Below are 23,860 nucleotides of genomic sequence, written 5' to 3' on the forward strand. Positions count from 1 at the left end.
TATAATCATCAGCCGCTAATTCCGATGTCAAATCACCTAAATAATTGCCTGTCGGAGGGGTATAAAGATCCTCGGGGGTAGAGAGGTAAACGATTGAGTCGGTGTCATAGTATAGGACTCGCTCTTGCAATAAATGTAACTGTTTGTATAATACACCTCTCGCATATGCGGTCGTAAACGCAGCTAAAAAAATATTTGATTCGCCGGGGGGTAAGACACACCTGGAATTATGACGCCATTGAATGATTGCAACATCATTATTTATGAAATGGAACTGGCTTATATCATACTTACTGCTAAAGAGGTACTGAAAAAACTCTCTGGGTTCTTTCACGATGGAGGTTGTAAGTTGATTAGATCTTTGAGCCATTTTTCCCCAGAGGGAATTCAGTAAAAGTTTTGCGATCTGACGCTTGGCTGCGTTGTACTCAATTTTATGAGGGTCAAGTTGGATACCTTGGTTCTCTATATAATCGTTTATGTAAGCCTGTTTACTAACCTCGTCTGTAACCTCATCAGGATACCCAGAGGCCTCCTGCTTCTGCTTAAGGAATGTGTAGATGTAATCTTTAAACAATTTATCGGATCTCTGTTCAAATTGCCAGACCTCATAAATTTCAGCTATAATGTAGCCTCTTTTTTGGGCTTCTATTAACTCAATACTAACCCATACACCTTGAAGCGCTCTCTCTTCCTGGGAGTGCAGGCACGCCGTTGCTTGGTTATTCTCAATCCCACATGTTCGACAGAGTGTAAAAAGCAGTTTACCTTCGTCATTTTTCATAGGTAGCACAGGGAAAAACAAACGCCTCGGCGGGTGAACTTTAGCATGTATGAAGCCAAAGTAATTTTCAACCGGTTTAAAATCTTTTCTGATTATAACCGGGTGGCCAATTGGATATTCAAACTCTGCATTACAGTACGGATATAAACTGGTAAAATCGACATATTGAACGGTCTGACCCTGTTCAACAATATGCCTTAAGCATATGGCCTCTGTTCTTCCACCGAATAGCGCGGCCCGGGGATTTAAAGGGCTCGGCTCCTGGTATCTCTCAAGGAATAATTTAACAGAAGGTTGCTGTTGTTTCATCGAATTCCATGTATGTTCCCATATAACCTCTGTTTTCAGCTTAAACTCTGTTTCTAACCGAGTTAGCCTTTTCATGGTGTTAGAGTACATCACCCCAAACTCTGATCCTGTAAGCGGTGATACGTCATGAGGGTTATAACAAGTCGGACAACCGTGAAAATAGCAGCCATAGAATTCTAATGCTGTTTTCACACCCTTTATCACGGCAAATCCATCGACATAAAGAGGACCAAAACAACGTTCACCTTGCGGTGTTAATGCATGTTCAATGTCAATGCCGCGTGAAAACGCTAGATACTCAAGCCACTGTATCGAAGCATGGGAATATGCCTTGAATTGTCGTCTGTAGTTGTTAGCATCGGGTAATGCGATTGTGTTTTTGATTAAGAAGTTGGTTTGAAAAACAGCTAAAGCAGCTGACGCAATTGTCACGCTCGCAAAAGGGTCGCATCGAGTTGTCTTTATAAATTCATTGCGGAAATTGGTGGCACCTTCGGCTAAAATCTCCACATCATTCCGACAATAAGCCTTTAACTCGGTTAAAAAGTCAAATTCCAGATCTTTTACTGTGTTATACCACTTAAAGAAACTGTTTCTCTGTTCTACAGACATCTCATCACACCCGTACATTTCAGCAGCGGGGTACCGACCTTTGTACTTATTTAACATGTTTGAATAATCGGTCATTTTATGAGGGAAATATCCCTTTTTTGCTTCGGTTTTACAACCGAGCGCTTTTGGAAACTGTCTTAAGGGGATGGGGATGAAGGAATATGTGTCAATGAATTTGAGCCGGAATTGTCTATCTATAATGAGTATGATTTTACTCCCTTGGGCTATGACGAACAGTGTTATCCCCTGTTTTACATAAGCATCTAAAATTAGATAACTGTCATAACCTTTGCTATAATGGGCTAAGAACACTGTGTCTTTGAATTCTTTTCGACGGTAATACAATAAAAACTCTACAGCACAATCAGGGCCCTGTGCACTCCATCTAGCCCCTTGCAAGGATTGTGTAGCCACATAGACAGGGATATGTGTTCCTGTTGTCTGGCTTGATTCAAAATCATAAAATACCAGCTTCTGATTAATCCTCTCCTCTGCTACACGAGGTTTGCGTTGCATGTAACATTGATGAATATCAACGCACTCTGACACTTCTTCAGAAGTCTGAACAGATGATGAAGGTGGCGGTTTAGCGGCCTGAAGGAGTTGTTTACAGATGTGACAAACTTTAATTGTACAGACATGGGGTTTAGAGTCTGTGAGGTTTATACGGTATGTAAATCCACATTTAAGGCATTTTTTATTTATTTGACAATTGCTCGCCATCTTTTCAGCTTTTGGGCGCCATCTGCACACTTTATGCATCCTATAACATACACTATTTGAACAGTTACGATTGCAATCATTACAATGGACTTTTTGAAATGCAGCTTGCTGTTTACAGTCTGAAAGACAGACGTTGCAAGCTTTTTCGCAGAAGTGTCCCCCTTCTCTGCTATACCCTGTGTGACAGTGAACACAGAGGTATGCACAACCAAGGAATCCTTTAACATTTTTTATTCCGTAAAAATGATTGTCGTGTAAAAGCATGTAACGGATTGTCTCTGACTCTGTTGCAGTTTGGAACGTAATCAGATTATCTCTATCTGAGGCTCTGTAAAAAATAACGATTTTACAGTTTAACAGCTGTTCAAATTTGATCACATCCTCGAATGTGGTCCTATCATTAGGCCCTAGCCCGGCCTCGATATGAATATTGTAACCCTCGCGCATAGCCTCTTCAATGGTTAAACCGGGATTTGCAAGTAGAGCTAGGTTTATTCCGAAGCATGCTTGGTTCTGATTTAGAATTACAAATAAATGTCTGCTTTTTTTTTTTAGGGTCTCCGTAATAAATAATGTATTAATCTTCCGCCTCCCCGCGCCTCCTGGAGCCCTCACAAAGTTTACGTAGAGTTCGACCCCAGCATGACTGAAAATAGCCATGTTAGACTGAACAAGACGGTCAAGAATTTGGTTGAAATCTGTTAGCCTACCTTCACCGTATCGTACTGTCATTGAGACATCATCTTGTAAACTATCCGCTCGTAAATTGAGCTGAATAATATCACGAGGGTTTACACCAACTCTTTCGATTATCGCAGAAATTCGGTTCTGAAAACCGTTTACTACAGCCTGGTAAAACTCCCCGAAATTTGGGTTGGTATGTGACCTATTCGGCATTGGGAAATTTAAAAATGTTCTCACCTCAACATTATTGAATCTATCTCTGTTTATTACCTGCATGCCATCATGCGTGTCAAAAGAGACTCGGTCAATTTCCATACGCTCCGCAAGATCCTCCCCGCTACCTACATTATAGGGCGGTACAGACACGCCGGCTTCACCCCCCTCTGGTAATTGCTGGTTGTTATTATCCATTACAATATCATTAATTTCATCATCTCCATCACCCCCACCACTCCCGTGTTGAGTTTCAACATCGTTGAGGGCTTGACAACATACATTATCTGCAGGACTCCATGGGGTCTCATAGTCAGTTATCTGTGAAAGAGGGATGGGACTCCATGGGGTCTCATAGTCAGTTATCTGTGAAAGAGGGATGGGGCTCCAATCCATGTCCAAATCATGACTGACCTCCATAGCCCCCTCGGGCGATTCTGCCTCTTCCTGCATACAGGCAGGCGGCGGAAGCGTGTCAGATAAAGGATATCTATAAGCGTCGAGTATATCATCTAGCTCCTCCACTGAAGGGAGGAAGTAGTGCTCCTGCGGCCTGTTTGTAGGGACAACGGGAAGCCCCTCTAAGGGTTGTATCGGAGGATTTACATGATCAAACTCTCTAACAACACTAGACGTATTAAGATCATTGACCATTTGCATGAGGTCAAGAGGAATATCATGATGATTAACCCTGTCAGATTCAGCCATTTTTTATTTATTTATTTATTTTATTTATATTATTAAATTGAAGGAAACTGTGACTTTTTAATCAGTAAACAGACGTCTTGCGATACGACTCAATAGGCCTGTACGCCTTCGTATCTGTCGAAGGCTATTACGCCGATGATTAGGGTGAGCTATATTTCTGGATCTCACACGTAACAACCGGGCCGTTTGCAACCCTGTTTCAATGCTGACCAGGGTCCGCTCAAAATCTAGACTATTCACAGAATCGGTCTCTGAACCACTTTCATCAGACACTGTAGTTATACCCATAGCATCGTCGATACCTTCACGATAAGCTGTGAGAACAGCATCAATGCGACCACTATCAACATGCTCCTCTTGACTGAGGGTGGGAGACATTTGAACATCTTCATCATCAACATCATAAAAACCTTGAGGATTCTCCTCTAGATGGTTCAGACCTCGCACCTGCGCACCCTCACTGTAGAGAGAAGACCGTGGTGACGTCGGCAAATAGGCCCCGCTGTCGCTGGATGGCGAATGGAAGAGCATGAAGGTGCCGGGGGGTCCAGAATCTTCGTCGTTGTAACCCTCTGGTTCTATTGTAAAAAGAAGAGAAGCAGGTTACAGCTAGTTTTTTTATTTAATTATGAATTTAATAATTTTGTTGATTTATTGATTGATTTATTTAACATACCTGGAGCATCCCTCCAGTGCTGATATGGAGAAACACGTGCTATTTGACGTTCACGACGGGGTGACGATTGAAGCTTTGAAGAGTCAATTGTTTGATCTGGAAAGATTAAAGATTACCTCTCTCACAGAAACCCTCCCTTACACACCGGATGTGAAACATATAGGATAAAAACTTACGTACATCTTCCATGGTGGAGAGAGATTGATCTGATGCTGCTGTCACAAGTCTTTGCTGAGTTGTGACCATCTCTCAGGGTCATATATATATACATCTTTTTGCCCGGGAAACACGGGATCTTATCAGTGACACTCCCACTACCTGTCATTTTTAAAAATTTAACCATTTTTTAAACTAAAACAAACTTTAGCGGGGCCCTTGGTTGGGGGGTTCAATCAGTTCAGGGTTCAGTCAGTTCAAACTAAACATTGTGAGAGATCGATCTGATGCGGCTGGTCACAAGTCTTTGATCCGTTGTGACCATCTCTCAGGACCCCTGGTTAATTTCTAATTACACAAACAGCAGAACCCCTTGACCTCTCACCTACATCTTTATTTTAAGCCTCATATGCAATTTTGACGTAGATGTATGTATGCGGCATGAAGTCATCACGACACATAGTCATCACACAGCCCTTATCAGTGACAAACTTTAGCTGGCCCTTGGTGGGGCTTCAGGCAGTTCAGGGTTCAGTCAGTTCAAACTAAACATTGAGAGATCGATCTGATACATCTGGTCACAAGTCTTTGATCTGTTGTGACCAGCTCTCAGGACCCCTGGTTAATTTCTAATTTTTCGAAAGTGTATATGTCCACATAGGGGAATGCACCTCCTGATGCAAACTCTACACGCACTACACGACCGTCTTCCATTTCCCACATCATACTTGTAGACGCCATTTTAGACACTGTCATATAGCCACAACTACTACAGATCTTACACAGGCTCATATATATATACACCTTTTGCCCGGGAAACACGTGATCTTATCAGTGACACGCCCGCGACCTGTCATTTTAAAAAATTGAACCATTTTTTAATCCCCCTTTTTATTAACCCTAACCCTTCATTATTGAACACATTACTACCCCTAGAGTAGCAGCCTAACCATTTTTTAATGGCCTTTTTTTTTAATTGCACATTTTAACCCTCTGTATTGAACTTTTATTTTAAGCCTCATATGCAATTTTGACTTAGAGGCCTGTATGCAGCATGAAGGCATCACCACACATAGTCATCACTAGCCCCTTGCTTGGGGTTCAGCCATTTCAGTTCTGATGCCGCTGATCAAGTCTTTGATCCGTTGTGACCAGCTCTCAGGGCCCCTGGTTAATTTCTAATTTCACAAAGAGCAGAACACCTTGACCTCTCACCTACATCTCATTGCACAACCATCAACACAAACCCCATCACCCCAAACGGGCGGGAGTTATAAGAGACCTCGCCCCTACATCTCATTGCACAATCATCAACACAAACCCCATCACCCCAAAGGGGCGGGACTTATAATTTTCAAGTATTATTTTTGATGATTAAATTCATGTGACGTCATCACCTTTTGACAGAATGTGAATACTATATTCTCTCATAAGCTACTCTTCACTTAAATTAAATGTTCAATTAAAATATTCGATAAATATCAGCTCACATTGGGCAAGTGAATACGCAGATATGAGCTATTGTTTCACAACAAGCCCATCCATTAGATTTGCTCAACGATGCCTGTGGTTGTATTGCCGAGGTGAAACACCTAAAATATTTTTTTTTGGAGAAGGCTAGTTTACTGCCACGGTACCCTGGCAATCGTCGCACAAGCATGAACCTTTTAAACTCTGACCTACTGTCGGCCGATAGTAAACAGGGGAAAAACATATTGCACCTGGTGTAGTATCACAAACTTGTTTTGAATTAATCTATTTGAAATGTTACTCTTTTTTTTTCCACTGTCAATGCATGAGGAAAGTCTGAATTGAAGCTTCACTGCTGCTCTGACATACACAGCTTCAAACAGCTGTGGCCTCCTTGGATGAGATGAATAAGAGGCTTATGTTTTCACAACATCTTCAACATCTTCGAATAAACTATAGAGTACCTATCAACATTTCAATGGAAGTATGATAGTATTTCAGTCTATTTTTTCAATTATCATTGTAGCCTGGTTTTTAATGTAATGTGTTTATAACCTCAAAAGGTCATCCTTTGTTTGCATAACATACAGACTAATGTTTTTTTTACCTTCAATAATGCATCAAGGCCTGTAATAGACTGTAGGTCTGCATTAATGAAATAATTTTGTTGAGCCTGGCTAACAAACTTTATCTATAGTACCTATGCTTATATATATATATATATATATATAATTATATAAATATATTTATTTTAAGTTTATAACTGCTTAGAACAGCATTTTGCAACAGTTGATATGTTGCAAGTTGGATGTCATTAAGATGAGGTGCTAAACTTCCTGTTCTGATAAGAGAAGATTTGATGTTACTTGTTTTTTCCATGTTAACTTGCCCATATGCAAGTGTAACCAGTGTGTGTAACCACCATGCTGCATCCCCTCTGCTGGCTTGTCTCGGAAGCTATGTCTTGGTCAATCCTTGGATGGGGCTACAAAAACCGGCTGCTGGAAGTGGTGTTGGAGGACCAGTAGGTGGCAATAGAAATCATTAGAGTGGCCTATGTGAAATTATGCCACCAAAATATCCATCCAATGTGTTATCCATCCAATACTGTCAGACAGCTCAACAGGTGCAGAGCACGGGGCCTTGCACAGTGTTCATTCACAGCCTCAATGTAATGATACATAATCACACACTGAGTTTACTGACCCTTTTGAAAGTGACAACCCCCAGAGATGGCTGATGAGGACATCTGACAGATGCACTTTGTGTGAAATGCTAGGCTGTAACGTACAATCACCAAAGAGACGTTCAATTAAGACAATGCCCCTGCATGTTTTGGACAACAAAAGCATGTTTCTTTTTCTCAATGCTATTCTTTCCACTCAACAGGAATAGTCCTACAGGTGCCCACTACAGCCCCCTACAGGAGCCCACTCTGGCAACACTGATAAGCATTTGCCGGAATGTTGACTGTGTTTGTTTGCAGTGAGATACTGTAGTAGATGGACCATCTTTTTGTTCAAGATAGAGCAGGTTTTCTATTGAAATGCAATGCAAATACGAAACTTAACCAGTGCAAGATAATTGTGTTTTGATGTTCTGTTATGAGCAAAGGCGCAAAATTCCTGAGAGATTAAGAATAATTTATGTCGTTGTAGGCTTCTTCAGAGGTGTGTCGGGGAGGCGTGACCTTCTTTAAATTAGCCACTGCTGCTGAGGCACTTGTTATTAGCACCCTGACTTGCAATCTCAATGACGTTGGTTTGAATCGCGGTGGGGGAATTTAAAAAAAAAATGTTTTTTGCTACTTCATTTTGGGACACTACTTTTTTTTTTGTGTAAGCTAATTATTGTTGCTAATGCTTAGGTTTGCTCAGGTTTAGCACCCCGACTTGCAATCTGAACGTCACTGATTCGAATCCTTGTGGGGGAAATCTTTATTTATTTATTTAATTTTTTTATTGTTGTTGGGACACTGTTTTTTTGTGTGTGCTAATTGTTGTTGCTAATGTTTAGGTTATAGATCAGTATAGGTTATTGTTTTCTTGTCACGTTTTGTTTTGTAACCGTTGTATGAAAGCAATAAGGCACGTGAGTCTGTGCTTTATCGTGAATAAAGTCAAGGCTGATGGATCCAGGATTTGGCTTGACCTGTGTTTGGGAAAACTGCCCCTTATAACAAGCAGATGGTATTTGGTTGTCTGTGATGCAGGTCAACCATACTCTTAGTATGTTCTTATCATAAATGTAATGTTTCTCAAAGGTAACATGCTTGATCTCTCATCTTCAGACAGCATTCATGCAGCACTACATTTCTTTGCTTGAGTTTAGCATTTCCTTGTTGACATCAATGTTATGCAATTACATAGTTGCATGATGTTAGCACAAAGTAAACAGCCCCCTGTTGGTCTGGTAAACTGCTTGAGCTTCTTTGTCCTGTCAACAATGATGATCATCCGTAATGCCAGTGCTATGATGTGGTGTTGCTCTATTCATAGTGTCTCGTTCTTGCCCCCTTGCTAATGTTTTTGTTCCTCTCACATGTTGGATGTTTCCCTAGAGTAGGGCAGCTCCCAGTTGGCATTTGCTCCTAATGACTGTATTCATGTTCTGTCCCACAGGCGGAGGCCAGGTTGTCTGCAAAGCGGGCGGCTCGGGCGGAGGCCAGGGATATCCGAATGAGAGAACTCGAACGGCAACAGAAAGAGGTAAACAATCCATCGACAGGGATGCCTTTCCTCAAATACCTAATGTTAGGGCTTTGACGGTTACACGGTCATAGGAGGACGACCATGAAAAAACATTTTAATACATAGATTTTAGAATTGTAAATGTTTTATTTTTATTTTCCTATATTGTAGATATACTTTACCCCAATAGCGAGAGTGTAAATTCATGATTATTAACACTTGTAACACTTTAATCCAGCTATCTATCATCTCCTCTCCCCAAATGGGCTGCATTTTGAGGGAGAGAGCGTAATGTGCTCACTTTCACTATGAAGTTCACCGCCTGGTAACATTTTCGTTTGATGTGTGAATTTTCTTTTATGCCAGATGTTCTTGCTTTCTGTGAAATAAACAAATATATCTTCTATTGAAAAATGTTGGATGTGTATGAATATTCATTAGTTATTTAGTAATAGCAACGGTAGTCCACCACAAGGTTATTCTGGCTCTGTCATGTGTCAATCATGGGTTGCATTAGCTTTCAAAAGTCAGCATTTTCGAGTCAGCAGACCCTCAAAAAATCTGCAATTTCATAGATTTCACCTGCATTCTAATTAAACAAATGGACATTTAAGCAAGGCACTGTAGAATTTTCCCATGGTTCGCGACATTTCGCCCGTTGCACGTGCCTTCAGAAACATTATTTTCTCTGTCACTGTATACTCTGGTAAAATAAGCGTCACGCGGATCATAATATTGGTATTATCCTCTCTTCAACAGTGGTATTTCTAAAATGTGTTGGGGTTAAATGTGTTAACCCTAAATATAAAAGTTGGAACTGAACGGTTGACTGTCACAGCATACCTATTGTATACGAGTGCTGCATGTTCACAGATCAAATCCAGATTTCCAGATTCTTGATCCAAATGGATTGCCCTGGTTCCACTTCTAGAATTGCTCACTTCTTTTTCCTCAATCTTCACTATTTTTAATGTTGTTACTCTTTGTGCCTTTGATCCTCATGCCACTGAGTGTGTGTGTGTATGTTTCTTTCTTCTTTTTTGTTTCCCTCCCTCCCCACCTGTTCTGTTCAGCTCTCTCACCACTCATGAGCAGGAAGTGGGGGCAGATCCACCAATGGATGGTAGGCTGGGCCTTAGTCCTCCCTGAGCACTGCCTTCTCAGGATCTTTCTTCACATAAGAAATATGGTTCTGCAAACTCTAACCTGTGACTGTCTGTGCACGTGTGTTTAGTTGGCTTTGGTCTCTTGCCTCATTTAGGGCTGACATAAGTGCTTTGCAGAGTCAGTTTGGTCTCTCTTCTGTTCTGTTAGGCTGTATGGAACATATAGAGTGGTGTGTGAATTAACATTAACACCATTAATAGAGTTTTGGAGTGTGGGCAATACAATATGCCATTTGTCAAAGAAATTATAAATTGGAGGATGCAAAGCCCTCAACCTCTGACTCTGTGTGATGGAAAAGCTCCCATAACAGTGATTCAGATGGATTAAAGGAGCCTTGTTTGAGACTTTTTGCTTTCTAGACTGTATTTAACATCGTGTTTTGCATGGTTGTGCCATTGCATAGTTAGGATGACTTTGCTGTATCCTCTCTACTCCCTTGCTCCATCTGTACCAACCTTCTCCATCTCCAGGCTGACACAGAAAAGGCCAGACACTAGTAAATCCAGCAGCAATTATCGCCGGGTCTGTATCACTCCACCCTCTCTCTGTCTATCCCTGAACTCTTTCTCACCTTATCTTTTATTTCCTGATTTATCTTGTCTTATTTGTCTGTCCCCATATTTCTCCCCTTGATTTCAACAGCGGCTGGATGATGATGTAATGTCGGTCCGTAGCAGTGGAAGCTATAGGGTGTGTACATTGTGTGTCTGTTGACAAGATGTCCTCTCATTATTGTATTCATGACTTTACTATTAATATCAAGGTAAAATTTCACTGAAAAGGTCACACTGTTGAGGCAGCATTTTCTGACTGGGTAAATTAATTGTTCGACGTTGACATAATAACTTGGAATCAGGTGAATCATTTTTGTTGCATCTGTTCTGGTTCTGAAGTCCACCTCTTTGTCATTGCGTGACATGGGCAGCTCTCATAAAAGCTTGGCCAGCGTATGTGTGTATGATTGAATGAATGAATTCAAAGCTGGACGTCATGAAGATAGCTGGCCTAAATTAGCCATGGCTATGTTCTATATTGTCATGGGCTAACACCCTTGTGACTTCATCCAAACAGCTAAGATGGCGTCTAAGATGTAGGCCTAGGTTAAAGAGAGCAATTACTAGGCTACCTCAAATGACTCGGCATGCTATAGGACTCCAGAAGAGCGCTACGCTCTAAAGAGCGCTACACACCACTAAAACCTTGTGCAAAGACTGTTTTGGTGATTTGGTTTCACAGCAAAGTGTGTCTGCTCCGACCAACACAAACTTAGCACCAATATAGGCTGGGCAGTAAATGGGAGTGTCGGTGGACACCTATGGCGTTCCACGTTCAATAATAACCAATAAGCGAACATAGACACTTGTCGCCTGTCGGGGATAATCCCTCATACCACCAGTACATCCTCTATTAATATGTGGAAGTAGGCCTATTTACATAGGCCTATTGTATGCTTTACAATATTTCCCCAATACTGTCCTGCCGTTTACAGAGGAAACAAAAAGGTATGAAATTACACAAATAAATCCATGGAGGCAACTGTAAGACTATACTCAAGTGGCAGGTAATAATGGTTAGTACTGGGGGTTGCGAGAGAAAGGAGAATTGCCTATTTACACTGCTCAAAAAAATGAAGGGAACACTTAATCGTCACAGTGTAACACCAAGTCAGTTAAACTTCAGGGATATCAATCTGCCCATTTAGGAAGCACAAGTGATTGTGAATCAATTTCACCTGCTTTGGTGCTAATGAAAGTGACAACAAGTGCACTGGAGAGGCAAAAGCAAGACAACCCCCAAAAAGGTAATGGTTTTGCATGTGGTGGCCACAGACAATTGCTCTCTCCTTATCCTTCCTGACTGATTCTTCTCTAGTTTTGTGTTCTGCTAGTGTCCTTGTCAGTCCTGGTAGCATGAGGCGGTACCTGCAGCCCACTCAGGTTGCACAGGTAGTCCAGCTCCTCCAGGACAGCACATCCATACGTGCGGTCGCAAGAAGGTTTGCTGTCTCCCAGCACAGTCTCAAGAGCATGGAGGAGATACCAGGAGACCGGCCGTTACACGAGGAGAGCTGGACAGGGTCGTAGAAGGGCATCAACACAACAGCAGGACCGGTATCTGCTCCTTTGTGCGAGAAGGAACAGGATGAGCACTGCCAGAGCCCTACAAAATGACCTCCAGCAAGCTACTGGTGTGCATGTGTCTGACCAAACTGACTCCATGAGGGCCTGACGTCCTCTAGTGGGACCTGTGCTCACTGCCCAGCACCGTGCAGCTCGATTGGCATTCGTGAGAGAACACCAGAATTGGCAGGTCCGCCATTGGTGTCCTGTTCTCTTCACAGATGAGAGCAGGTTCACACTGAGCACATGTGACAGGCGTGAAAGAGTCTGGAGACGCCGTGGTGAACGTAATGCTGCCTGTCTGTGTGACCCTCCAAGGATATGCCTCCCCAGACCATCACTGACCCACCGCCAAACCGGTCATGCTGGATGATGACCGGTTTGGCGGTGGGTCAGTGATGGTCTGGGGAGGCATATCCTTGGAGGGTCACACAGACCTCCATGTCATAGCCAACGGTACCCTGACTGCTGTTAGGTACCGGGATGAGATCCTCAGACCCATTGTCAGACCTTAAGCTGGTCTGGGTTCCTCCTAGTGCAGGACAATGCCCGGCCTCATGTGGCCAGAGTGTGTAGGCAGTTCCTGGATGAAGAAGGCATTGATACCACTGAATGGCCCTCTCGTTCCCCTGACCTAAATCCAATTGAGCACCTATGGGACGTTATGTATCGGTGCATCCGACGCCACCAAGTACCGCCACAGACTGTCCAGGAGCTCACTGATGCCCTGATCCAGGTCTGGCAGGAGATCCCCCAGGACACCATCCGCCGACTCATCAGGAGCATGCCCAGACGTTGTCGGGAGTGCGTACAGGCACGCGGGGGCCATACACACTACTGAATCACATCATGAGTTGCCGTGATAAAATTCACACAAATTGGATCAGCCTGTGATTTGAAGTTTTTACTTTGATTTTCGGTGTGATTTTGAATCCAGCCCTCAATGGGTTGATGATTCTGGTTTCCATTGACCGTTGTTACATCATTTTGATCAGTAAAGATTTTCAACTTCAATAATTCGTTCATCAAGATCTGATGTGTCCCTTAAGTGTTCCCTTAATTTTTTTGAGCAGTGTATTTAGCTGATGCAAATGAATGAAAAGTCACAACAGATTCATTAAGCTTAGATTATGATATCATGGGAACTTCAGCTTGTGGTTACATTTGTTGCCTACAACTGAGAGTATGGTCATTTTATTTGTCAAATGATTATCCATTCCAACATTCGCAGTGAAATCCTGATTGGCGAGGACAATGGACATCTTCATATCATATTCAATTATCCCCACCACTCATTGCCAGAGACCTGCCCTCCACCTCTACACTAACTGAAACTTTGCTGAACGAAATTACCAACTTAGCAGACATGACAGTTAAAACTAAGTGGTGCACAGTGCTCTTTAGCGAAGGCAAATTGGAGCCCATCTTGTTGAATGTGGACAATTTAGGCTAACTATCATTTTATAACCATTTTTTCTAAACAAATAAGAAATGTATTATACTGTATAACCGCAGTTTTACTATGTCATGCACTACAGTTAAATCGTAAATATAAGCCTTGGTTTGATGTAATGTTGACGGGATGTCTGTTGCTGTTTAGAGCCTATTGCATGTTTTATCCTGTGGTGATCATAATTCTTATGAATCCTGTTCTCTTCTCAGCCTGAAAGCCTCTCCAGTAGCTCCTCTCTGAAGAGCTCCCGCTCCACTGTACAGTGCCTTTGGAAATTATTCAGACGCCTTCACTTTTTCCATGTTTTGTTGTGTTATAGTCAATTTAAAATGGATTGAATTAAAAGAATTTGCCAACAATACCCCAGAATAACAAAGCGAAAAAAGGTTTTTAGAAATTTCAGTAAATTTATTGAAATTGAAAGACCCTATAAAAACAAAGATATTCATTCCAAAATTACATGGACTATTATCCTTGCTGTAACGGGATCCGTTGTACATAGAGGCGGACGCAGTGGTGTGATGAGGGAATGGTCCCGTTTATTCATAAAGTTTTAGTTATCTTCGTTTCTGGCTTTCCAGCCCTCCAAACACTCGGCAACTTTTCAGTTGCCGTTCTCTCCTTCTATCCTCCTCCTGAAAGCAGAGACACACATCTTAAACCATCGTTAACGAAGCTTCATTCGCAACAGGTGTGCGACAAAGCCTCGCTCCCGCAGCACCCTCTACAGGCCGAACGCTGCATGTCCCCCCACATACCCCCACCGCCCGACACAGGCCGGGGATACGACAGCCGACAGCCTACTCCCCCCCCCCCCCCCCCCCCCTGCACGGGAGAGGAAGTCTGCCACGACCATCTGCACCCCCGGTCTGTGCACGACCGAAAAGTTGAAGGGCTGCAACGCGAGATACCACCGGGTGATCCTCGCGTTCACATCCTTCATGCGGTGGAGCCACTGGAGGGGAGCATGGTCGGAGTAGAGGGTGAAAGCGCGACCCAGCAGGTAGTAACGGAGGGTTGACCGCCCACTTGATGGCCAGGCACTCCTCCTCCACCGTGCTGTACCGGCCCTCCCTCTCCGACAGTTTGCGGCTCACGTACAGCACCGGCCGGTCAGCCCCCTCCACCTGCTGGGTCAGCACTGCTCCCAGGCCTCTATCCGACGCGTCCGTCTGTAGGGAGAAAGGGAGGTTAAAATCAGGCGCATACAGGACCGTTTCTTAAGGGCCTCGAACGACCCCTGGCACTGGCCCGACCATTGGACCGGATCCGGGGCACCCTTCCGGGTGATGTCCGTCAAGGGACTGGCCAGCTCTGAAAACCCCGGCACGAACTGCCGGTAATAGCCAGCCAGCCCCAGGAAGGCCCTCCCCTCCTTCTTAGTCTTGGGCCGCGGAGAGGGGGCGATGGCCGCAGTCTTTTCAATCTGCGGCCGCACCTCCCCTCGACCCAAGTGGTACCCCAGATACCGGATCTCCCTCCGCCCGATCACGCACTTTTTCGGGTTGGCCGTCAGCCCCGCCTGCCTCAGGGACCGCAGAACAGCAGCCACATTCTGCACATGCTGCGCCCAGGTGTCACTGTGAACGACAATGTCGTCCAGGTAGGCAGCAGCATAGGCAGAATGCGGTCCATGAGGTGCTGAAAAGTGGCTGGGGCTCCGAACAACCCGAAAGGGAGCACCATGAACTGGTATAACCCGAGCGGAGTGGAGAATGCAGTCTTTTCCCGGGATACCGGCGAGAGTGGAATCTGCCAGTATCCCTTCGTACAATCCAATGTCTTGAAAAATGTGGCCGTGCCAAGCCGGTCCAAGATCTCGTCAACCCGGGGCATCGGGTAGGCATCGAATTTGGAGACCGCATTAACCCTCCTATAATCCACACAGAACCGTATCGACCCACCCGGCTTGTTGACAAGCACGATGGGGCTACACCAGTCACTGCGGGACTCCTCGACCACACCCAGCTCCAGCATGGCTTCCAATTCCTTGCACACAATGTCTTGTTTGTGTACCGGCAACCTATAGGGACGTGTGCGCACCCTTAAACCCGGGTGCGTTTCTATATGGTGGTCGATAAGCGTAGTCCGACCGGGCAGGGGAGAGAACACGTCGGCGATCCTGGCTTGCAAATCTGCAACGTCCGTGGCCTGGCTAGCAGAGAGATGGTTATCAATACCGACCGGAGTGCTAACTTTTGATTTTGGGACTTCCGGTCCGAACTCATCTCCCTCTGGAATTATTGTAGCCAGAGCAACAGTGACCACGTCGTTCCATTTTTTAAGGAGATTTACGTGATACACCTGCAAGCTATCCCCCCGGTCCGAGCGTACTACCTCATAATCCACGTCCCCCATGCGACGTGTGACCACAAACGGCCCTTGCCACTTCGCGAGTAATTTCGTGCTGGAGGTGGGTAACAGTACGAGCACCTTGTCTCCCGGTGTAAATTCTCGCAGGTTAGTTCCCCTGTCGTATAGGCGCTTTTGATGCTCCTGGGCTTGCTGCAAATGCTCGCGTGAGAGAACCCTTCCTCCCAATTTTCTTTAAGAAGGTCTAGGACACCCCGGGGCTTACGCCCGTAGAGTAATTCAAACGGGGGGAAAACCCGGTGGAAGCTTGGGGGGACTTCCTGTACCGCAAACAGCAGGGGATCTAGCCATTTATGCCAATTCCGACTATCCTCGTGTACAAACTTCCGGATCATTGATTTCAAGGTCCGATTGAACCGCTCACAAAGGCCATCAGTGGCCGGGCGGTACACACTGGTTCGAATCGCCTTGATGTTCAACAACCCATATAGTTCCCTGAGAGTGCGTGACATAAAATTGGTGCCCTGGTCGGTGAGAATCTCTTTCGGGATTCCCACCCGGGAGATCACTTGAAACAATGCCTGCGCTACACTCTTGGCAGAAATATTGTGCAGCGGTATTGCCTCGGGGTATCGGGTTGCGTAATCTATCAAGACTAACACAAATCGATACCCCTGTGTACACCGATCAAATGGCCCAATAATATCCATGGCAATGTGGTCGAATGGGTTCTCGACCAATGGTAAGGGCCGTAACGGGGCCCTGGGAATGGCTGGGGGATTTACCAATTGACATTCGCGACAGGAAGCGCACCACCTACGCACCTCTGCCCGAATTCCCGGCCAATAAAATCGAGCCATTATACGGCTTTTTAGTGTTTTATCATAACCTAAATGGCCCGCCTGGAAGACCATTTCCCGGCGGCTACGGGGAACCAACAACTGGGTTACTTCCTCCTGACTATGTGAGTCACGATTTACTCTATATAACCTGTCGCTGATAATCGCAAAATAGGGGTGGGCGCGCACTGTGTCTGGCCATACCAAAGTACCATCAATTGCTATCACTTGGTCATAGGCCGATCGTAGGGTCTCGCCACGAGACTGCTCGAGGGGGAAGTCACCTAGCAGCGGATAGTTCGGCGGGGAAATCTCGGGTTGAGACCCCCCCGCCGGCTCCGGCTCCTCGGCAGTGTCGCGAGGCACCGCCTCAGCACAGAGCACATTACACGCCTCACACCTCTCTCTCTGTCGTGCACGCACCCCGGTAGCCCGCTTTACTGCTTGAGGAATCCCCTCCCAATCTACACCCAGAATCAGGGGATGCGTGAGGCGCGGGCTAACCGCCGCCTGAACACTATGTTTTTTTCCCTCATAATGAATTTCGATAGCGACCACAGGGTATTCGTGGATGTCCCCATGCACACACTTCACCAACACCCTCGATGCCTTTAACAATGCCCCCGGTCGAACCAGGCGCTCCTGGATCATGGACTGCATGCAGCCCGAATCCAAGAACGCCTGCTGCGTATCATGTTGTATTCTTACCGGAACACGATACGCCGCTCCTGGTCCTGGGGGAGGGCCAGGTATGTCGCCGATGCGGACGACTTGCCCCACCTCCATCACTGGGCATTCGGCCTGAACATGGCCCGGCCATCCGCATCGCCAACACACCCCCCCTGTCGCTCTGGGTGCTTCCTGTGGGGCCAGGGCTGGCTCTCTATGTGCGCCCCTGCCATCTCGTCCTCGGAGCGGGCGCCGGACTCTCCTCCTCTGGCACCACGGCTCCTTCCGGGCGCCAGCCCCTCGCCCCCTTGGTTGGGTTGGTCGCCGGGGCTCCTGCGGTGGGAGGGAGAGATGGTCCTCCGCCAAGGTAACGGCGGCCGCGAGATCCTGGGGCCGGTGGTACGGGCCGGGAGCCCCGTGAGGAACTGCTCCAACACCACCCGGTCCCCAACCTCCTCCGCCGAGCTGTTCCCTGGGTCCAGCCACCGCTGTGCGCTGTCCCAGCTTCGAGTTGCCAAGCAAAAGCCTTGAAACCTTCAGGATTTGGAGAGGATCTGTAAAGAGGAGTGGACCAAAATCCCTCCTGAGATGTGTGCAAACCTGGTGACCAACTATAAGAAACGTCTGACTTCTGTGCTTGCCAGCAAGGGTTTCTCCACCAAGTACTAAGTCATGTTTTGCTTGGGGATCAAATACTTTTTTCCTTCGATCAAATGCAAATGAATTTATAACTTTATATAATGTGTTTTTTCTGGACTTCTTTGTTGATATTCTGTCTCTATTTGTTAAAATAAAAGTACCATAAAAATTATAGACCGCTCATTTCTTTGTAATCGGGCAAACCAACAAAATCAGCAGGGGATCAAATAATTACTTCCCCCCCTGTATGTACATGAGGTATTTCTGTATTTCAATTTTAATGAATTTACTGAAATTTCTAAAAACCTGTTTTTGCTTTGTCATTCTGGGGTATTGTGTGTGGATTGATGGCAAATTCTTTTAATTTAATCCATTTAAAATTTAGTCTATAACACAACACGTGGAAAAAGTTAAGTGGTCTGAATACTTTCCGAAGGCACTGTATGTACCTGTGTGATGAGCATGAGTTGATTCAGTGACTCTCATCTATCATCATTTTTATTTGTCATAGTTCAGTCAGTCGTGTTTGTTTTGAAAACCCTGTCAAGCTTTTATACACAATTACTCATAACCTTGTACAATTTCACATCGATGAAAGGGGTTTGAATATTTACTTGAAGTAATTTTGAAACTGAAAGCATAGTGGCATGTTTGGAATAAGAATAGCTTAAAACAGAATACTGCAGTAGAAATATTTTTTGGGGGACATTTGTGAATGTTATGTGATCAAATCTGACACAGGATGCACAAGCAGTCTGCCAATCTCCTGACATCTGTAGGTATGCCTGAGCAAAACCTAATTGGCTGGTCAACCTCTGGAGGAGCTCTTGAGCTAAATAGACAGAAATATTGTCAAGAAATTACCTGTTTGGAGAGACAGGGCCACGCTATCCCACACCCATGAGCAAAAGCTTATTTTGCAAAAATGTGTTAATATGTTGCTTAATATTATGAACCTTACAGCCAACATTCAAGCTACATTTTCTATAAAGAATGAGTTTGTCCAAAAGTTCCATAATGTGGGAGAGCCAAAGTAAGCCAATGTCTACCCTGTCCCCTCTGCCCTGTCAGAGCTCTGTGTACAATGACCTGCACAGCCATAAGAAGGCTCCAGTGTCCCAGCAGCTCCAGGAAGGACCTGCTGGTCAGTGAGCTGTGCTTTCTGTGTGCTTGACCTCAGGGCTTCATTGTCCAACCTGTTTGGTTCTCCAACATGGAGGCAGTATGATGGTAGAGTCAGTGGTGTTTTGTTCGCAGCTTTGGGTAGCTAGTAGTGCAACCTTTAACCTTTTTTCTCTTAAATTGTACTTGTATTTGATCTAGCCTACAGTATTGCCTTATTATCTGTAGTAGATATAGTATAAACTGTGCTCCATGATACTTGAGAATTCAGAAATGACGGGGTAGAGGATTGCATGGAACAGCTCAAGCTACCCTGTAAAACATGGAACCATTTTCCCTGTCTCTTTCTCTGTTTATGGTCATGCTATGTGTTCCGCTCTTCCAGACTGGATTGTACCACGATCAAAGGAACTACAGCAGCCTAAAGAACACTAAACTTCCTCCTCCCACAACTTCATCCTATTAGCCACGGGTTTGTCCTCCCAGTCCTGCCTTATCAGAGATTAGTAGTGCTGCCCCCGAACGGTCATCTAGTCGATTGGTCAGTCAGTAGACCCTTGGTCGGCTACATTTTGTTTGGTCAAATCGTCGCAGGGCGGGAAAAATGTCCTAGCACAAAAGAAAAACGTTAATTGTCTATTTTTAACCACGTGAATATTAATTTGTCAAAAAAAAGTAATACATATTTTAAAAAGATGAATAAAGCAATTTTCTTGGGCGCGTGCACTCGGATTCCTGCTCTCAAGCCCAGCTCAGATTTACTTGGTGAGGTCTATGCACTTGTCCACCGCTCCTCTTGATCTGAACTGAACAGAGAAAAGGATGCCCACAGGTACAGTAGCCGTATCTTGCTATTTCCCTATAGGCTTAAGTTCGTTAAGCGTTGCTCAACTGTCTGATTGCAACGGCACATTCTACTTGTTCTTTATGTGAGTCGTTGATGGACATCATGAATGAAATACCTATTTGTCAGCATGTAGGCCCAGAGAAAGAGCTTCATCATTAGGCTTACTGTAGCTGCAGGGTGAGCAGGGCTGTCTATACAAACCAATGGTGGTGTCCTTTCCACCTGCGCTTCCCCATCAAAAGGCACCTACTGTGCATTCCCTAAGTCCGTGCCAGTCGTCCCATGCGCCTTTTGCACATTGCCCTCGCATTCATACATTGTCGTATGGCAGCATTTCGAGCGTGTAAAGGACGATCCCAAAAAAGTGAAACGCACACTGGCTTGTTCCAACAGCCACTACCGCTATGCCGATAAAGGGGGCCATATTCAAATGATCTGTCCTTGATTTATATTTAAATCTATATATAAATACAAATCTATTATTTACTTATTTTTTTATTTTATTCCTCTGTAGTATAGTAGGTTACCTTATTATTGATCAGCACTGAAAGTAAGTGAAACCAGTGCATTTTCCGATGGCCAAAAAGTATACAGTGCCCTCCATAAGTATTGGAAAGAGTAAACATTTTTGTCGTCTTTTAGCTCTATACTCCAACAGTTTGGATTTGAAATCAAACCAATACTATGAGGTTAAAGTAGAAATTTAATTTAATGTTTTCTTTTTTCAGATTGGTTTCACCATTTAGAAATTACAACCCTTTTTATACATAGTCCCCCTATTTCAGGGCACCAAACCTATTGGAGAATTGGCTTGACAGGTGTTTCTGCTTAGTCAGGATTTACATTTACATTTTAGACATTTAGCAGACGCCTTTATCCAAAGCGACTTACAACAAGTACATTTGTCGAAGTAAGTGAATCATCTATTGTAGCAAGGTCCTTAACACAGAGGCGGACTCGGTGGTGGTGATAAGGGAAAAAGCCAGTTTATTTAGAATGTTCCTTCTTTTTTATTCCTTTTCCGGTCCAGCCTCCCCCCCCCCAAAGCAGAGGCACACACATCTTAAACCATTTAGTTAACGAGGCTTAATTCGCAACAGGTGCGCAACGAAGCCTCGCTTCCGTAACCCTTGCCACGGTCCTGTAGCTCCCTCTACAGGCCGAACGCTGCATGTCCCCCCACATCTATACATCAGTCATCATGAGAAAAACTAATCTATGCAAGGACCAGGGGCCATTGGCAGTCACAATGCTAGAAGGAAGAATTAAAAAATGAATATATATATTTACAGTAGAGAAACTGTAGAGGTCTTTAGGAGGGACAGTGTCGTGGAAATTCTCTGTAGTATTTTATTTCAGCAAAGGTGAGATTCAAGAGCCAAGGGTCTTGTTAAAGCCACAATATACATTTATTACACTTGCAAGCGGAGAGACACTCCGAACAGAAGTTCAGTGAAATCTCACCAGTGTGCAAAAAAGCAGCACAGCAACTTTCCCTCCTTATAGCACACCCTGCCCCAACCAAGGACAAAGATAGGGATGTTGAGGGTTGGAACACATCGTGTCAATAACAGGTGCCACAAGTACTGTTTCCCACAGTCTTCCAACCACTTCCAACCATCAAACCCCGTTTTGCCCAGCAACACTACTCAGTAAATTTCCACAACCTGCCTTACCATAAGGGCAGGCCTAGTACATTGTTATAAGCAATACAGCAGTATTCTGTCAAAAAATATTTCTAGCACAACAGTCAAGATGTAGCCTGAAGAGATCTTCAGTCTACGGCCGAAGATAGGTAGTGAAGTCAGGTGTGTTTCGTCACATCATTTGTGCAGGCATAAGATAGCTGTCAATGTCTAGTATTAATTATAGGTTTTGCATTTGTCTGTGGAATGTGCTATTGGTGTCTGTAAACATGAAGACCAAAGAGACGTCAATGAAAGTCAAGGAAGCCATTATTAGGCTGAAATATCAGAAAAATCTATCCGAAACATAGCCAAAACCTTAGATTTACCAAAATCAACAGTTTGGAACATCATTAAAAAAATAAATAAAAAAAAACTGTTGAGCTCAGTAATCGCAAACAGGCTGGTAGGCCAAGGAAGACTTCTACAGTGGATGACCGAAGAATGCTCACCATAATTAAGAAAAACTCCAAAACAACTGTCCCACAGATCAGGAACACTCTCCAGGAGTTAGGCATGAATGTGTCAGAGACTACCATCCGCAGAATACGTCACCAGCCGAACTATAGAGGCTTCACTGCAAGGTGCAAACTTCTAGTTATCCTCAAAAAGGATTTCAGGTTCAAGTTACAGTTTGCTAAAAAAGTACCTAAAAAGCTTGCTGAGGTCTGGAGGACAGATAAGATGAATATTATTATGTACCAGAGTGATTGCAAGGGGAAAGTTTGGAGAAAAAGGGTCTGCCCAAGATTTACAGCATACCACCTCATCTGTGAAACATGGTGGATGAGGTGCTATGATTTGGGCATGTATAGCTGCCACAAGAACTGGCTGACTTGTCTTAATTGATGATGTTACTGCTGATGGCAGCAGAAGGATGTCTTCTGAAGTGTACAGAAACATCTTGCCTGCTCGAGTGCAAGCAAATGCCTCCAAATTCATTGGATGGTCATCATACAGTAAGACAATGAACCCAAACATAATGCCATAGCAACTAGGGAGTTTTTCTGGGCCAAAAAGCAGAAAGGTCTTTACTAGCCAAGTCAATCTTCAGATTTAAATCCTACTGAACATGCATTTAATTTCTTGATGATTTAAGATTTTAGGCAACAACAAACAAAAAACAACTGAAGATGGCTGCAGTACATGCCTGGCAGAGCATCACCAGCGAATATACCCAGCTTCTGGTGGGGTCAATGGGTCGCAGACTTCAGGCAGTTATTGCATGCAAAGGATTGTCGACCAAATACTAAACATGAGTTCTGTGTTGTTATTTCTAAATGGTGAACCCAATCATAAAAAAAAAACATTGAATTAAAGCTGAGAATCTCTACTTTAACCTCCATAATAATTGTTTGATTTCAAATCCAAACTGTTGGGAGTATAGAGCTAAAAGAAGACAAAATGCTTCCTCTTTCCAAAGTGCTCTCTCTTTACTTATAGAGGGCACTGTATTTAAATCATTAATAGCCTATCATAAGTTTGTGACGATGAGTCGACTATGGGTTTGAACTGCTGATTTTGACTTGACCAAGCAATTTCTTGGTCTGGAACAGCCCGAGAGATTAGGCTATGTATGTGAAGGCAAGCTAGCTGAACTGAAACTAGCTGAACTGAATTCTTATCAAGTTTATTGGACATATAAACCCAAGATGAGATGATCCATTGTGAATTGTTAACTACACAGAGGGCTTTTGATGTGTAGCCTAGGTTAAAGCTCAAAGCTCCTCAGTAAGACGAAAATACTCGCAGACCTCAGTAACATACTGCCTGGTAAAGCAACACAACAATCAATATGTAGCCTAAATACAGCCCAATGTTGTCTTGAATGTGATTTGTGTTAGGATATCTTGCAAAAAACAGAGGGAGGCATTTTGAAACTCCAGCTTTCATGATTGGTATATTCGGTGTCATCAAAGCATATGCAGAAGTGCTTTGTTACTGATGTAATGCCTCAGCAGTTGACAGGGACAGTATCACC

General features: G+C 44.2%; 1 protein-coding gene across 4 annotated transcripts in view; it reads left to right on the forward strand.

The window, feature by feature from the left end:
* The window catches only part of LOC310823792 (leucine-rich repeat flightless-interacting protein 2-like), a 58,917-nt gene that overhangs the window by 21,704 nt on the left and 13,353 nt on the right, over positions 1–23,860 (forward strand). For all 4 annotated transcript variants that reach the window (XM_083696646.1, XM_083696645.1, XM_083696647.1 and 1 more), the window contains one exon: positions 8,957–9,043. In XM_083696646.1, coding sequence (XP_083552772.1) covers positions 8,957–9,043 — 87 coding nt within the window. The remainder of the gene's footprint in view (positions 1–8,956; positions 9,044–23,860) is intronic.

The sequence above is a fragment of the Argentina silus genome, assembly GCF_951799395.1.
Source record: "Argentina silus genome assembly, chromosome: Y".
Classification (NCBI taxonomy): domain Eukaryota; kingdom Metazoa; phylum Chordata; class Actinopteri; order Argentiniformes; family Argentinidae; genus Argentina; species Argentina silus.